At 44.2% G+C, this 16,400-nt stretch overlaps 2 protein-coding genes across 2 annotated transcripts in view; one reads left to right on the top strand and one right to left on the bottom strand.

The window, feature by feature from the left end:
- LIPA (lipase A, lysosomal acid type) overlaps nt 1–16,400 on the bottom strand; it is a 167,381-nt gene that overhangs the window by 96,859 nt on the left and 54,122 nt on the right. The gene's annotated exons all lie outside the window — the stretch shown is intronic.
- On the top strand, nt 4,411–13,905 carry IFIT3 (interferon induced protein with tetratricopeptide repeats 3). Its single transcript, XM_039222015.1, has 2 exons — nt 4,411–4,567; nt 12,002–13,905. Exons 1-2 carry the CDS (start codon nt 4,563–4,565, stop codon nt 13,458–13,460), a joined length of 1,464 nt encoding a protein of 487 aa, XP_039077946.1. The 5' UTR covers nt 4,411–4,562; the 3' UTR covers nt 13,461–13,905.

The raw sequence follows: 16,400 nt of genomic DNA, 5'->3' as shown, positions 1-16,400 counted from the left end.
ACAGGCCAATACCCATCATGAACACAAAAGCAAAAATCCTCAACAAAATATTAGCAAACTGCCTACAATAATAAACTAAAAACATCATTCTCCATGACCAGGTGGCATTTATTCTAGGAATGTAAGGATGCTTCAATATTCACAAATAAATTAGCACCATACACCACATCAACAAAATGAAGGACAAAAATCATCTGACCATCTCAACACATGCAGAAAAAGCTTTTGACAAGATTCAACATCCATTCATGATAAAAACTCTCAACAAAGTGGGTTTATTTTTTATTTTTTGTGTATTAACTTTAATGTTTATTTTTGAGAGAGAGAAAGAGACAGAATGCAAGCAAGGGAGGGGCAGAGAAAGAGACACAGAATCCGAAGCAGGCTCCAGGCTCTGAGATGTCAACACAGAGTCTGTCATTGGGCTTAAAACCATGAGCCATGAGACCATGACCTGAGCCAACGTCAGACACTTAACCAGCTGAGCCACCCAGACACCCCTCAACAAAGTGGGTTTAGAAGGAACACACCTTGGGGCGCCTGGGTGGCTTAGTCGGTTAAGTGTCTGACTTTCGCTTAGGTCATGATCTCGCGGTTCGTGGGTTCGAGCTCCCGTCGGGCTCTGTGCTGACTGCCAGCTCAGAGCCTGGAGCCTATTTCAGATTCTGTGTCTCCCTCTCTCTCTGACCCTCCCCTGCTCACACTGTCTCTCTCTCTCTCTCCTAGAAATAAATAAAACATTAAAAATTAAAAAAAAAAAAAACGAAGGAACATACCTCAACATAATGAAAAACCCACAGTTTACATCATATTCAATGGTGAAAACTGAATTTCCTCTATGGTCAGGAAAAAGACAGGGATGCCCACTCTCCCCAGTTTTATTCAATATAATACTGGAAGTCCTAGCCACAGCAATCAGACATGCAAAAGAAATAAGAGGCATCTATGTTGGTAAAGAAGTTAAACTGTCACTATTTGCAGACGTGATATTATACATAGAAAATCCTAAAGACTTCACCAAAAAAAAAAAAAAAATACTACTAGAAGTAATAAACAAATTCAGTTAAATGGCAGGATACAAAATTAATACTCAGAATTGGGCAGCTTTTCTATACACTAATAACAAAGTAGCAAACAGGGAATTTAAAAAAAAAAAAACACCATCTACAATTGCACCAAAAAGAATAAAATACCAATGAATAAACAACCAAAGAGGAGAAAGATCTGTACTCCAAAAACTATAAAATACTGATGAAAGAAATTCATGACACAAACAAATGGAAAAACATTCCATGCTCATGGATTGGAAGAATTAATATTGTTAAAATGTCTATATTACCAAAAGCAATCCGCAGATTCAATGCAATCTCTATCGAAATGGCAACAGCATTGTTCACAAAACTAAAACAAATATTGTATTATAGAACCACAAAAGACTCCAAATAGCCAAAGCAATCCTGAGAAAGAACAAAGTTGGAGGTACCACAATATCAGATTTCAAGATCTAGTAGTAATCAAAAGAGTATGGTACTGGCACAAAAATAGACACATAGATCGGTGGAACAGGATTGAGAGCCCAGAAATAAGCCCACAATTATATGGTCAATTAATCTACAACAAAGGAGCCAAAAATATACAATGGGGTAAAGACAGTCTCTTCAACAAATGGTGCTGGGAAAACTGGACAGCTGCACGTAAAAGAATAAAACCGGACCGCTTTCTTAAACCATACACAAAAATAAACTCAAGATGGATTAAAGTCCTAAATGGGAGACCATAAACCATAAAAATCCTAGAAGAGAAAAAGGCAGTAATGTCTCTGACATTGCCATAGCAACATTTTTTCTAGCTATGTCTCCTAATACAAGGGAGACAAAAGAAAAAATAAACTGTTGGGACTACATCAAAATTAAAAGCTTTTGCACAGCAAAGGAAACCGTCAAAAAAACGAAAAACAACATACTGAATGGGAGAAGATATCGGCAAATGATATATCTAATAATGGTGTAATACCCAAAATATATAAAGTACTTAAACAACTCAATACCCAGAACCACACAAGCCAATTAAAAAATGGGCAGAAGACCTGAATAGACATTTTTCCAAAGAATCTGGACAGATGAAAAGATGACACATGAAAAGATGCTCAACATCACTAATTAGAGAAATGTAAATGAAAACCACAAAGAAATATTAACTTATACTAGTTTGAATGGCTAAAATCAAAAGGACAGTAACAGGCATTGCTGAGGATGTGGAGATAAAGCAATCCCTGTGCTTGGCTGGTGGGAATGTAAACTGGTGCAGCCACTAGGGAAACAGTATGGAGCTTCCCCCCAAAATTAAAAATAGAAATAATATAAGATCCAATAATTCCACTAGTGGGTATTTACCCAAAGAAAATGAAAACACTAGTCTGAGGGGCATCTGGGTGGCTCAACCGGTTGAGTGTCTGTCTTTGGCCCAGGTCATAATCTTGTGGTTCGTGGGTTCGAGCCCTGCGTCAGACTCTGTGCTGACAGCTCAGAGCCTGGAGCCTGCTTCAGATTCTGTGTCTCACTCTTTCTCTCTGTCCCTCTCCTGCTTATGCTCTGTCTGTCTCTCTCTCTCAAAAGTGAATAAACATTTTTTTAATTTAAAAAAGAAAACACTAACGTGAAAAGACACATGCACCCCTGTTTTTTGCAGCATGATTTACAATAGCCAAGATACGGAAGCCACCTAAGTGCCCTTCAATAGATGAATGGATAAGGAAGATGTGTACACACATGTGAATATTACACAGTCATAAAAAAGGATGAGCTCAGGGGTGCCTGGGTGGTTCAATCAGTTAAGCATCCGACTTCGGCTCAGGTCATGATCTCACGGTTTGTGGGTTGGAGCCCCATGTCCGGCTCTGTGCTGACACCTCAGGGCCTGGAGCCTGTTTCAGATTCTGTGTCTCCATCTCTCTCTGTTCCTCCGATAATGCTCTCTCTCTCTCTTGCTCTCTCTCTCCCAAAAAATTAAATAAACATTTAAAAACTTTTTTAAAAAGAATTGTACCATGTCATTTCAGACAACATGGATGGACCTAGAGGGTATTATGCTAGGTAAAATCATCAGACTCAGGTAAATACCATATAATTTCACTCTTAAGTGGACTCTTAAAAAAAAAAATGAATGAATAAATGAATAGCTGAATCAGAACTATAAATACAGAGGGGCGCCTGGGTGGCTTAGTCAGTTAAGCGTCCGACTTTCGCTTAGGTCATGATCTCGCGGTGTGTGGGTTCGAGCCCCGCGTCGGGCTCTGTGCTGACTGCCAGCTCAGAGCCTGGAGCCTGTTTCAGTCTGTGACTCCCTCTCTCTCTGACCCTCCCCTGCTCACGCTGTCTCTCTCTCTCTCCTAGAAATAAATAAAACATTTTAAAAAATTATTTAAAAAAAAAAAAGAACTATAAATACAGAGAAAGTGAGGGTTGCCAGAGGAAAGAGGGGTGGGAGGTAGGGACAAACAGGTGAAGGAGGGAGACACAGTCTCCAGTTAGGGATGAGTAAGTCCGGGAAATAAGAAACAGAGCATGGGGAATACCATCAACAGTACTGTAGTACCTACCAAATGGTGAACTGTACTCATGGTAAACACAGTATAATGTATACATTTGTGAGGTCACCAAGTTGTATGCCTGAAACTAATGTGATATTGTGTGTCAACTATATAATTTTTTCAAAGTTTTAAATTTTGAGAAAACAAAGTCAACTGAACATGTAACATTTACAAAATGCCTTTGGAGTCCCACCTCAATTAGTGTTTGACTCAGTACTACGGCTATTTAGTCAAGTTGATGCTCATCAAACACCATGATGCTTACATTTTGTTTCCTCATTCTAGGTTTTTCATTCTATTTTTCTAGTCATTCTGGTTAGAAAAACAAGTTGTTTCAAAACTATTTTTCTTGGGGCGCCTGGGTGGCTTAGATCATGATTTCATGGCTGCTGAGTTCAAGTCCTGCATCGGCCCTGAATCAGGCTCTGTGCTCACAGCTCGGAGTCTAGAGCCTGCTTGGAATTCTGTGTCTCCCTCCCTCCCTCTCTCTCTCTGTCTCTCAGTCTCTGTCCCTCCATCGCTTGTGTTCCCTCTTTCTCTCTCTCAAAAATAAATGTTTTAAAAATTTTTTCAAAGTTGTTTTGCTTTCAAATAAGAATAATAAAATATTCACTTGCAATTAAAAAAAAAACTGTTTCCTGGAACTCGCCCTAGATGGATGGTCAGATTCCTGGGAGTGCTTACATATTCTCTCAAAGCACAGTTGCAGAGTGTTTCATGAATGCTTCCACTGACATCAGAGATTTCAACCTTCAGTCTTCTTTTCCTCCTCTTGCATTTGATTAGTTTCACTTTCCAATTCCCTTCACTTTCACTGAGCCGACAGGGAGAAAACATCAGCTGACTCGTCTCCCACCCTCCGTCCCCTATATAGCTCCTTCAGCAGGGACTTGGGGCACACTTGGAAAACTTCCCAAGAAGGAATCAGCTTGGAGCCCAGCTTTTCAAAACAGAAGAGGAGCAGAGTGCAGACATGAGGTCAGTGACATAAGCGCCCTTGACCTTGAATGCAAATTGTAAACGGAGCTGCTGGGTGCAGGCAGGCTCCTGTGTTGTCCGGTTGCTTTTTCATGAACCTTGCCTTTATTAGTGTGGTCACTTTTTATTTCTGGGTCTTTTCCCCGGTGTACACACTCAGGCTTCCTGAGCTTCTAGAACTGCTCCCCTCGCTGGGAACCCAGAAGAGAGAAGGGCTCAGCAGGAGTGTTAGACCCACTCAAGCACAGTTTGTAGATTCCAAGTTAGACCCGGGAGGGGTGATGGAATTACTCTTTATGGGCTTTTTGTTGTTGTTTTCTTTGCAACAACTAAGAAGTTTTTATTTCTTTTTGTTTTAAAAAGAAAATTTTCTTTTCAGCAGATATTATTAAAGATGGAATTGTAGTACAGACTCCACTCCCGTGGAGAGCCCTGAAACGTTGGGTCAGTCCGAGGTGGGAAGTAGAAGAAATTCTTCCAGATGGGCATTTTTCCATTTCTTACATCAAAACAAAACGCGAAGCACAGAGTTTGTTTTTATTTCCGTGTTGAGAGTTGGGGAGCAGCAAACAGTTTTCTCTTCAAAACACAATGACCTAATCTCTTTTTAAATAATGATCTAATAATCTCTAGTGATGGGAAGCAGGTCAGTGGTTGCCTGGGATGGCGGAGGGGGCTGGAGCTGGGTAGGAAGCAGAGAGGGGAATCTTTGGGAATGATGTAAATAGTCTGGAAGGAGAGAGTGGTGGTGGTTGCTTGGGTATATACATTGGTCAAAACTCCTCAAACTGTACACTTAAAATGTGTGCATTTTATTGTATGTAAAGTATAATCTTAGCAAACTTGTTTGTTTTTTTTTTAAATGCATGTAAACAAGCTTAAGTTCTGCCATTAGAGCCTCAGGAAAGATAGAGTTGAGAGAAGAAGCCATTTCCACTCAAACACCCGGGGGGAGGGAGGATCCTAGTGACCACTCCCTGGGGAAGACCTCAGGGCTCCTATTTGGGGCTGGGTGGGCAAGAGGAAGTCACTGCTAAGTGCCTCAGGTTACCCTTGGCTATATAACGGGCTCCAGGTTATGTACGTGTCTCCATGACTGGGTTGACCAGAAAACCTGGCCCTGCCCAGAGCTCTGTTAGTCAGTTTGCCCAAGAGGCTTTACACTGGCCTGTGCTTAGGTGTGTCCAGAGCTAATGACCTGAGGAAGTCTGCGGGGGAGGGGCTCTCTGGACTCCACTAGAAGGGTGCCCACATCAGGTTGCCCTGTTCCCAGAGGCTGTAGGGCCAGAGCCAGGTGGGGCTGCTCCTACCTAGCAGGGCTAAAAATTCCCAAAGGGGAAAAACCACCTGGGGAAACACCTCCTACCTGCAGGCTGGCTGATGAGTGCCCTCCTCTGCCCTATTCACTGAGAAACTCTGTTGCTTCCTCGTGCACTAAAAATTCGCTTAAAATCATAACACTAATAGACCAGCGATTGTGGGGGGTAACGCTTCTCTGTGTGGTCAGCAGCTGGTAGTGTGCTCTGTCAAGGGCTTTACGTGCGTGATTTCATATCATCTTCCCAATAGCCTTAGGAAGGAAGAACTGTGATTTTTTTATTAGCCTCATTTTCTATTTTTTATGAATATAATTTATTGTCAAATTGGCTTCCATACAACACCCAGCGCGCATCCCAACGAGTGCCTTCCTCAATGCCCATCACCCATATTCCTCTCTCCTCCACCCGCCCCCATCCACCCTCTGTTTATTCTCTGTATTTAAGAGTCTCTTGTGCTTTGCCTCCCTCCCTCTCTGTTAGTAACTATTTTTCCCTTTCTCCTTCTCCCATGATCTTCTGTTAAGTTTCTCAAGATCCACATATGAGTAAAAACATATGATATCTGTCCTTCTCTGACTGATTTATTTCACTCAGTGTAATACCTTCCAGTTCCATCTGCATTGCTGCAAATGGCAGGATTTCATTCTTTCTTATTGCTAAGTAGTACTCCATTGAATATATAAACTACATCTTCTTTATCCATTCATCAGTTGATGGACATTTAGGCTCTCTCCATACTTTGGCTATTGTTAAAAGTGCTGCTGTGAACATTGGGGTACATGTGCCTTGTGCATCAACACTCCTGTATCCCTGCTGGGTCATAGGGTATTTCTGTTTTTAATTTTTTGAGGAACTTCCACATTGCTTTTCCAGAGTGGCTGCACCAATTTGCATTCCCACCAACAAATAGGACAATCTGGAAGAAATGGACACAATCCTAGACACCTACGCACTGCCAAAACTCAAACGGGAAGAAACAGAAAATTTGAACAGACCCATAACTAGTGAAGAAATTGAATCAATTATCAAAAATCTCCCAATAAATAAGAATCCTGGGCCAGATGGCTTCCCTGGGGAATTCTACCAGACATTTAAAGCAAAGTTAATACCTATCCTTCTCAAGCTGTTCCAAAAAATAGAAATAGAAGGAAAACTTCCGGACTTAGCCTCATTTTCTAGATGAGCAAAATGAGGCTCAGTGGGCAAGAGAGTAGGTGGCAGAGCAGAATCATTAGTGAGGTACCAAACTCCAGGGCCAAGCATCTTCTGGTTCTGTGGGCAAAATCCAAGATAGTGAAGGGTCTTAATGCTTTTAATTATGCTCACGCTAGAGACAAGGGGCAGGAGTTAAAGAAGTAGGCCCTCGGGGTCCCTATTTGGAGAACAAGGACCATTCTCTTTTTTATTTATTTATTTGTTTATTTATTTTCTTACAAATAGTTTATTGTCAAGTTGGTTTCCATATAACACCCAGTGCTCATCCCCACAAGTGCCCTCCTCCATGCCCATCTCCCACCTCCCCCCCACACCCATCAGTCCTCAGTTTGTTCTCAGCATTCAAGAGTCTCATGGTTTGCCTCTCTCCCTTTCCCCCACCATTTCCCCCCTTCTTCTCCCCCATGGTCCTCAGTTAAGTTCCTCCTAATCCTCCTATACGTGCAAACATATGTTATTTGTCCTTCTCTGCCTGACTTATTTTGCTCAGCATAACTCCCTCAAGGTCCATCCTTGTTGCTACTCATGGCCAGATTTCATTTTTTCTCATTGCCTTGTAGTATTCCATGGTATAGATAAACCACATCTTCTTGATCCATTCGTCTGTTGATGGACACTTAGGCTCTTTCCATGTTTTAGCTATTGTGGACCATTCTCTTTGATAGAAACTCTTAGAGTGCACAGAGCCACAGCTTAGAGGAAAGTAAAAGTGGACCTCCCCAGGGCATAGTTTCCTACAATTTGGATGGAAGGAAAAAGGAAGTTCATTCAGGGCCATTTCCTCATAAGGAAAAGAGGCTAAATAATGTGATTCCAGAAATATTCAAGAGCAGGCCAAAGAGGTAACAGAAATCCAAGTATCTTATGGTCATTTTCCTTTCTTCTAGATTGTCTGCCTTGCTCTTTGATATACTACATTATATCTGACAAGTAAGTAGGAAGGGCTTTTCAGAACCCCTCTAGAACACCGCTTCGGAATCCCTTTAGAACACTGCTTCTCAAAATGTGGGACAGGGGCTCCTGCAGGTACACAATTTCTAGGGTGTTTGTATGAATGCAGATTCCTGAGCCTAAGCCCACAGAAGCTTAGAATTTCAATAGAAGCTCTGGAATAGGGCCTATGTATGTATAATGCCTTTTTCCAAGCCCCCAGACAGTTTGTGTTGAACTCTGTTCCCAGTCTAGAATGACCTCAGCTCTGACACACCGGTTTCAGTTTCTCCTCAGTGGGAATCTTGATAGCATTGTATTGGCCTCACTGTCCTTTTCTGTTTGATAAAAGCACAGACCTCAGGGCTAGCTGGCATCATGGATGGAAGGCCCTTTGGCATTTGCTTCTGATCCACAAGCAGAAAATAAAATCACCCTGGACCCCAACTTTTCAGAATTGAGGGAAATAGCCATCATGAGGTAAATGTTCCCTACTTTTCTGATAGGAAGTTGAGAATTTCCCACAAATCTTGGGCTTGCACATAACTTCCTGAGGTATGTTGATGCAGTGTTTGCTTATAGATTAAATTCACATTTATCTAATTCGATCATAAATTTCACTTAGCTCTGCGGCCATTTCTGATTTACAGACCCTGAGGGAAGACCCTCAGAAGAGCGGGAGGTGACGGGGAGAGACTGGCAGGTGGAAAGGGGCAGAGGGCCTGTAGGGCACCACCCCCTCCAGGATAGTTACTGGAGGTCCTGGCCCCTCTTTTGTTTCTTTTGTGAAAAGACTAAGTCAGTGAGTTTTGTTGTGGTTGTTGTGGATTATTTAAAAAGCATGCTTACTTCTTTGCAAATGTGCTAATGACTAAGCCAACACTGCAGTTCATAATGAGATTGTGCTGACCCAAAGTTTGCTCTTTCAGAACTGAGAAATACGGTGAAGGGGCAGAAGGTACGCCACCCCAGAATGTGTCACTTTGGCATGTGGGTTATTTTGAGCCAAAGGCAACTGAGACCCAACAGACTCAGGAAAATGTTTGCCTCTCTGTTAACTGCCTGAGGGATTTAGATATGGGGACTGACCCCAAAGGGAGCTGTTACCAGAGAGAACTTTTTATCTGAAAGATTTATATGCACTGCAGGGCAAAAGGCTGATTATCAACCGTCTGCACTCATCTTGTTGGTAATTGCTCTCCACACCTTTGAAATTCTAGCACCCAATCCACTCCTTAGCTGAGGATGGCATTTGAGCCTCAACTGCCTGACTGCCTTTGGCCCTCATACTTTTATGGGGCTCCTGCACCTACAAATTTAATTTTTTCTTCCCGGTTCATCTGTCTAGTGTCGATTTAAGTATTTGACTAGCCAAAGAACCTAGAATAGTAGAAGGAAAATTTTTCTGAGCTGACAATGTCTACCTATTTCCACCCTCCTCCCCCACAACCACTTTTCTACTGTTTCTATGAGTTTAACTATTTTTTTTAAGACTCCACAGATAAGTGACATTATGTGGTATCTGTCTTTCTCTGTCTGGCTTATTTCACTTAGCAAGATGTCCTCATATTCCTTCTATGTTTATGCAAATGACAGGATTTCAGTGGGTTTTTTTTTTTTAATGACTGAAACAGGCTCCAGGCTCTGAGCTGGCAGTCAGCACAGAGCCCGACGCGGGGCTTGAACCCATGAACCGCGAGATCATTACCTAAGCGAAAGTCGGACGCTTAACCGACTAAGCCACCCAGGCGCCCCTCTTTTTGACTTTTTTTAATCCAGTGTTGGCAAGCATAGGTGGTTGGTGTCTTTTGGGATACATTCTCTCCCATTGTCACAGTTTTGCCTAATTTAAGTTGGCAGCCCTATTTGGCTCATAACTTCTTTTCTGAAGTTGTGCTAGTCTATGAAACCCAAAACTATGGACGACAACTGGGTTTAATGATTTCTAGAGCATCTTTCCAATCTCGTGGTATCAAGAATCTACTGGTAGGAAAGGGGGAGCACAAACTCGGTAAAACATCCTCCAAGTCCCAGGCAAATATTGATAGGAAAACACACTTTGAGAACATGGTAGTTTATCCAACTGAATAAGGCCAGTGATAACTCCCTTGGCATCCTCCATCAAATCTGTTGATTTCGTTTGTTCCTCAAAATGAATTCATTCTGTCTGGGGATCTTGCCTGTGTTGGGGAGACTGCCTCCATCAGACTGAAAGTAAGCACCCATGGGTCTGAGGAGATGGTGAAGATGAAGGGAAAGGGCTCAGTCTCCGCAGCATGGTATAAAACACCCCTGGGTTTTTGTCTCTTTACATGGCTCCTGCTAACCAGTCTGTGGTCTCCTAGGCCAGAGAGAGCAAGGATAACTAAGTTTCTTTTTCTTGGCATCCTTCAAAACTAACAAAGCAACACAAAGGAGTAGCCCTGTAAAGGGTCGTTGGATGGCTGAATCCACATTGCCCAGAATGTGAGGACTGAGCCCGGATTCCAATGGAGCAGGACAAAAGATCCAGGTCTCCTCTCTGCAGTGCCTTCCTCCCATCCGCCCACCTCACCTCGCATACCTGTCCTCACAGTGGAAGGGACGTGCTCTGTGAATTCTTGCACAGACCACAGCTATATAGGAGAGGGAAAGCTAGGGAGTGTAAGGGAAGTAACTCCTCTTCTGTCTAGGACAACATAGGGTATAGATGAGTCAGGGCTCTCCAGACAAAGCACTAGGAAATACATGTACATCCATATAAGCTGTTGGGGGATGTCAGGCCCCACCCACCAAGGCTGGGAAGAGGCAGCAGGCATTTGCTTAAGGCAGTTGTTCCAGGCTCTTCCATGTGTTTGCTGGCCAAAAAGTCAACCATTCAGAGCACCATAATGGAGGAAACTCGGGCAGCCAACTATGGAGCTCAGACTCCATAAAGGGCTTTTTCTTTAGCTTCTACATGAAGGTTAATAGGATGGACTCTTGGATGGAGGACTCTTGGCCATCCCACCATCAGCTCTGCCCTGCACTGAAGTCATCAACTTCGCTCAGACCATGAGTAGGCTCAAGTACCAGACTCACAATGTTTGACCTCAGTTGGGTTTTCTGTTACCTTGTCTGTTTGTCAACAGCGAAAAAAAACCTGGATCTTCAGCTTATCCCCATTTCTTGTAAAGGAAGAGCCTTTATACAACTGGACATATTTTTTGGTTTTCCTCACTGAGAATTTTAATCCTCTTTTTTTATTCTTTCTACAATATTTTCTAAACATACTTATTTTTACACCTACTTTTTTCTCTACTTTCCAGTGAAATAAAGATTACAATAAAGATTCTCACCTACTGTTGATTTGAAATATGTATGTGTATGTATATATATTTATATATACATATATACAAAATGTGTGTATATATTTATAAATATGTAATATATTATAAATATATATTTCAAATATAGCATGAATATATAGCATACTACACACACACACACAATTAAACAGAGAGAGCTTATCAGGAACTGGCTCAGGTGATTATGGAGGCTGAGGATCATAATCACGGGCCACTGTCCACAAGCTGCAGACCCAGGAGAGATGGAGGGAAATGCCATAGGCTCAGGTCCAAGTCTGAGGGCCTGAGAACGAGGAAGGCAGATGGTACAGGCCCCAGTCTAAGGGGAAGAGAAGACCCATGTCCAGCTCACACAGGCAGGCAGATGGAATTCACACCCCTTCTGCCTGTACTCAGGCCCTCACCAGACCAATGGTGCCATCCAACACTGGGGAAGACAGTCTGCTTTACCCCAGCCTCCTGAGCCAGATGCTGATCTGTCCTGGGAACACCCTTCCAGCTACAGCCAGAACTGATGTTTGACTAGATGTCTGAGCCCCCCATAGCTCAGACATGTTGACACACAAAATTCACCTGTAACTGTGTCCCAGGATGTGGTGCCTGGCAGGTGCACATCAGAGTGACCTTGTCTGTTTTCTCCACAGTGAGGTCAACAAGAATTCTCTGGAGAAAATCCTCCCACAGCTGAAATGCCATTTCACGTGGAACTTACTTAAAAAAGATGGTGTCTTGCATGATCTAGAAGATAGAGTGTGTAACCAGACTGAATTCGTAAACACAGAGTTCCCAGCTAGAACATACAACTTTTTGGCCTACATAAAACACTTAAATGGTCACAACGAGGCCGCCCTGGAGTGCCTACGGCGAGCTGAGGAGCTGGTCCAGCGAGAGCACTCTGATCAAGCAGAAATCAGAAAACTGGTCACCTGGGGGAACTATGCCTGGGTCTACTATCACCTGGGCAGATTCGCAGATGCTCAGATGTATGTAGACAAGGTGAAACAAGTATGTGAGAAGTTTTCAAATCCATATAGTATGGAGTGCCCTGAGCTTGACTGTGAAGAAGGGTGGACACTGCTGAAGTGTGGAGGAAAGCACAATGAAAGGGCCAAGGTGTGTTTCAAGAAGGCTTTGGAAGAGAAGCCCAAGAACCCAGAATTCTCCTCTGGACTGGCCATCGCAACATACTGTCTGGATAATCAACCACAGAAGCCATTCTCCATTGATGTTCTGAAGCAAGCCCTTGAGCTGAGTCCTGATGATCAGTATATCAGAGTGCTCTTGGCCCTGAAATTGCAGAAGATGAATGAAGAAGCTGAAGGGGAGCGCTTGGTGGCAGAGGCCGTGGGGAACACTCCTTGCCCAGCAGAGGTCCTTCGCAATGCAGCCACATTTTACAAAAATAAAGGTGATCTAGACAAAGCTATTGAACTGTTTCTAAGGGCATCGGAATCCATTCCAAACAACGGTTACCTGTATTACCAGATTGCGTGCTGCTATAGGGCAAAAGTCAAACAGATTCAGAATGCAGGAGAATCTGAAGCTAGCAAGAATAGGGAGAAGATTGAAGAACTAAAGAAATATGCTATTGACTATGTGATCAAAGCTACTGAGAAAGGAGTAGATCCTCTGCACGCATATTCTGATGTCACCAAGCTCTTGGAAAAGGAAGACTATTATCAGACACGTTTCGGTAAGGAGCACCCCAACACTGAGAGGCGACAACCCCACCAGCAGTATTGCGACTTTGAGGGGCATCTTGGGAAGTCTGAAAACACTGCTGTCCAACGTGATTTAGAAGATGTGCCCTCAAGCACAAAGCCAGCTGAGGAGGGAAAGATGAAATGTCCACTACAGAACAGAGCTGGAAATCACCTTCCACAAAGTGCACCCAATTCTTGGTATCTCCAAGGATTAGTCCATAAGCTGAATGGAGAGCTGCTACAGGCAGCCGAATGTTACGAGAAGGAACTGGGCTACCTCTTAAGGAACAGCCCTACAGGCATAGGCAGCTTTCTCTGGCAGTCCCCTGAGCTTGGACAAGGCGGTGAGGAAGCAGGCTGGGGCCCAGGCAGCCCTGCTCTCAGAGCTCCCCAAGCCTGAGCTGAAACACAGGGGAGGGACAAGCGCAGTCAGGGAACATGGGGCACTGGCCTTGCTTATTGCTTGAGGATACATCTGTAGAGTTGTGTCCCCATGTCTGTCTCCCCTGTGCATATCAGCCACACATACTTCTCTAGTCTGCAGGTCATGTAATGAAATTAGCAGTGGAAACAGTGAGTGCTTCAGGCCCACATGCTGCTGAGTAAATCTCAGTTTGCACTCAGTTCACCGGCTAGCCCCCATTTCTGCCCTTCTTGCTGAGGGCCATAGCTGGCCGCTGCCTGCTCCCAGGTCTCCTGCCCTCTGCCCAACAGCTATCTAGCCTTCTGGACCCCCTGAAGGACCACCTTTTGACTAACCCTGAAATATCCCTTGTGTCTTACTCTTGGCTTCAGCCATGTATTTATATATATTCTTGATCTTGATACCACAATAAATATGTATTCTTGATAGAGATGCTACAATAAACTTTAAAATTTTGACTCAGGATAAAGCAGTTATGTGCTTTGCATGTGTGACTGAGAGTAATATTAATTCCCAAAGTTTCTCTCTGGGACACTGTCTAGATGGGTAACTGCTACAGGCATACCATACTATGGTCAACGTGCCCTTGTTAGCTAACACTCTCACCCTGTAGCTGGCCTGCCCTTTGGCCATGGGAACTATCTCTTTTATTCCAGTCCAGGGGCCTCAGCTGAGCACAGTGCCCAGCCAGCAGCTTCTGCAGGGTTGCTGTGCACCCAGAAATGCCTAGACAGTTGCCTTCCTGACAGTGTGTAAGGGGTACCAGTACTAGACTGGCTGTTGAGACAGAGATCTTCACCCTCCCAAGGGAATGAAAAATATTCAAGTATTCTCCCAGCTGCAGAGACCCACAGGCTTGTCCATCACGCAGTTACGAGGTGCACTGTCCACCTCTCCTCTACCCATTACAAGGCCTGCATTCGTACGCTTCTCTAGTGGTATCATCCGATCGTCTGGGTGCAGAGGAAGATTGCTAGGCACCAGATCCCAGACAAGATAGAGGGACTGGCAATCCCACCTCCTTTGTGAGTGGACAGTCAGAAACCTGACTCTCTCCTCGTGCAGAAGGGGAGTTCTGGGAAGGTGCTTCATAAGCTACATTGGCTGTAAAAGCAGCAGACTTTGGTGAGACTGCCCCCCATCCCCGAATTGTCTGCTGGCCCCAGCAAGGCTGGGAGAGCTTTCAAGTGCCCAGGAGTGAATTGCTGACTCCTGGCCAGCCTTGGCCTGGAGCAGCCCGTTCCAGAGGGGTTGCTGGGCCCGGATAAAGAATATTAGCATGGAAACCAACACTGAAAGTGTGGAAGAGCATGGAAGTGTGGTTGAGGGCAAGGTGGAGACTGGCAACAGGTACAGCTCTGGGGTAGGTGAGGACTTGCCCTTCTATATGCAAACACACATGCTCAAGGACACAAAGATTTTGAATACTGGTGGCAATGTAGGACATCGTAAGTTTCCCCAACAGGGGTACCTGGTCCCATCCCCAGAAATTACACACAGCTGATTGACAGAAGGGCCGTGGCCACCTACCCACCCTGTCCCTTCATGCTCAGGGTCCTGTCCACCTTCTAGATGGTGCTAAGGCTCCCAGAATTGCTCTTGACTGGTCCTGATCTACATACTTAGGCTTTGGTTTATTTTGCTGCCTGGACAATTTTATTGAAAAGATCCTCGGCATCCACAATCCACGGCTGTCTGAGGGAACACCCCCAGTTGATACTTCCTGGTGTGTGCCCCTGATCTCACACACAGCCCTGCCTCTGGACACCCAGAGGGAATAACAAATTGCTGTTTTTCACAGCATCCACTCCTTCTTACTACCTGTGGCCATACCCAACCTTACCCAACTAGTAACCCGGCAGGGACTTAGAGCTTCTAGACCAATGCCATTTCACACCTAGGCTGTGGGACAGGCCACACAGCATGTCTTAGCAGATTCTAGGGCTGTCCACAGAAGAGACAATTGGAGAAACAAGGGTCAGTCTCCACAGGCGAAACAATGGACTCCTCCCCTCAAGCTTATCAGTTCCAGAATAGCACGGACTCTATTTCCTTTGCTCACAACTATATGCCCATCCCAGTAGTGCCTGGAATGAACTGCGCTCTCAAAAAATTTTGAAGAACATAGGAACACACTTTCTCCACTGAGAGCTATGACATTGCCATTACCACCAGCTCAGTGGCTCACTGCATGAGCTCACTGAGTGAGCTCACCTCTTCTAAGATAACTTCTCTGAATCCTAGGGGAGGGTTCTGGGAAGATAAAACAATAAGTGTCCCAAACTACAAAACGATAACAATAAAACCATAGCAGGTTTCTGTACTGGCCTCTGAACTATGTTCCAGGATCTGTGCTAAGCCCGTTGCTAGCGTCTAAAATCAGTGTAGACGGTAATGAGGCTCAGAAAGGTTTGGTAACTTGTCCAAAGCCACACAGCTAGAAAGAGGTATCTCTGGGACTCAAATCCATAACTGTATGACACCAAGCCACCCTGCTCACATGCATTTCTGTGCATTCTCACATGCTATGCTTCATTCTATTGGCATAAGCCAGAGGTTTCAGGCTCTACCGCGAGGGTTGCTCAGACCCCTGATTTGTCTCTTCCTATCATTTCCTCCACTTAATCCAAATCCTCCTCCCCCACACTCCTGTGTGTGATTCCAGAACCTTCTGGCTTTCCATTTTACCCCTCCTTCCCACTGCATTTTGCAGTCTAGTGTCAGATTTTTTCATTCATCCTGATACGGCAAATTCACAGGACCTTAACAGTGGTAATGCTCCTCAAGCTCATGCAAAGGATTTAGAATTATGTTCACGCAGGGCTGCACCGGCCTCTCCAGAGCCACCAGCATCCAACACGCTGAGCTCCCTTTTGTAGAAGTCAGGCCTGGACAGCAAGGATCTCTTAAATGTAC

Source organism: Hyaena hyaena, unplaced genomic scaffold (genome assembly GCF_003009895.1).
Source record: "Hyaena hyaena isolate Hyena2069 unplaced genomic scaffold, ASM300989v1 scaffold_1038, whole genome shotgun sequence".
Lineage (NCBI taxonomy): Eukaryota > Metazoa > Chordata > Mammalia > Carnivora > Hyaenidae > Hyaena > Hyaena hyaena.
Note: the sequence above shows the minus strand (reverse complement) of the source record. Positions and strands in the feature narration are given on the sequence as shown.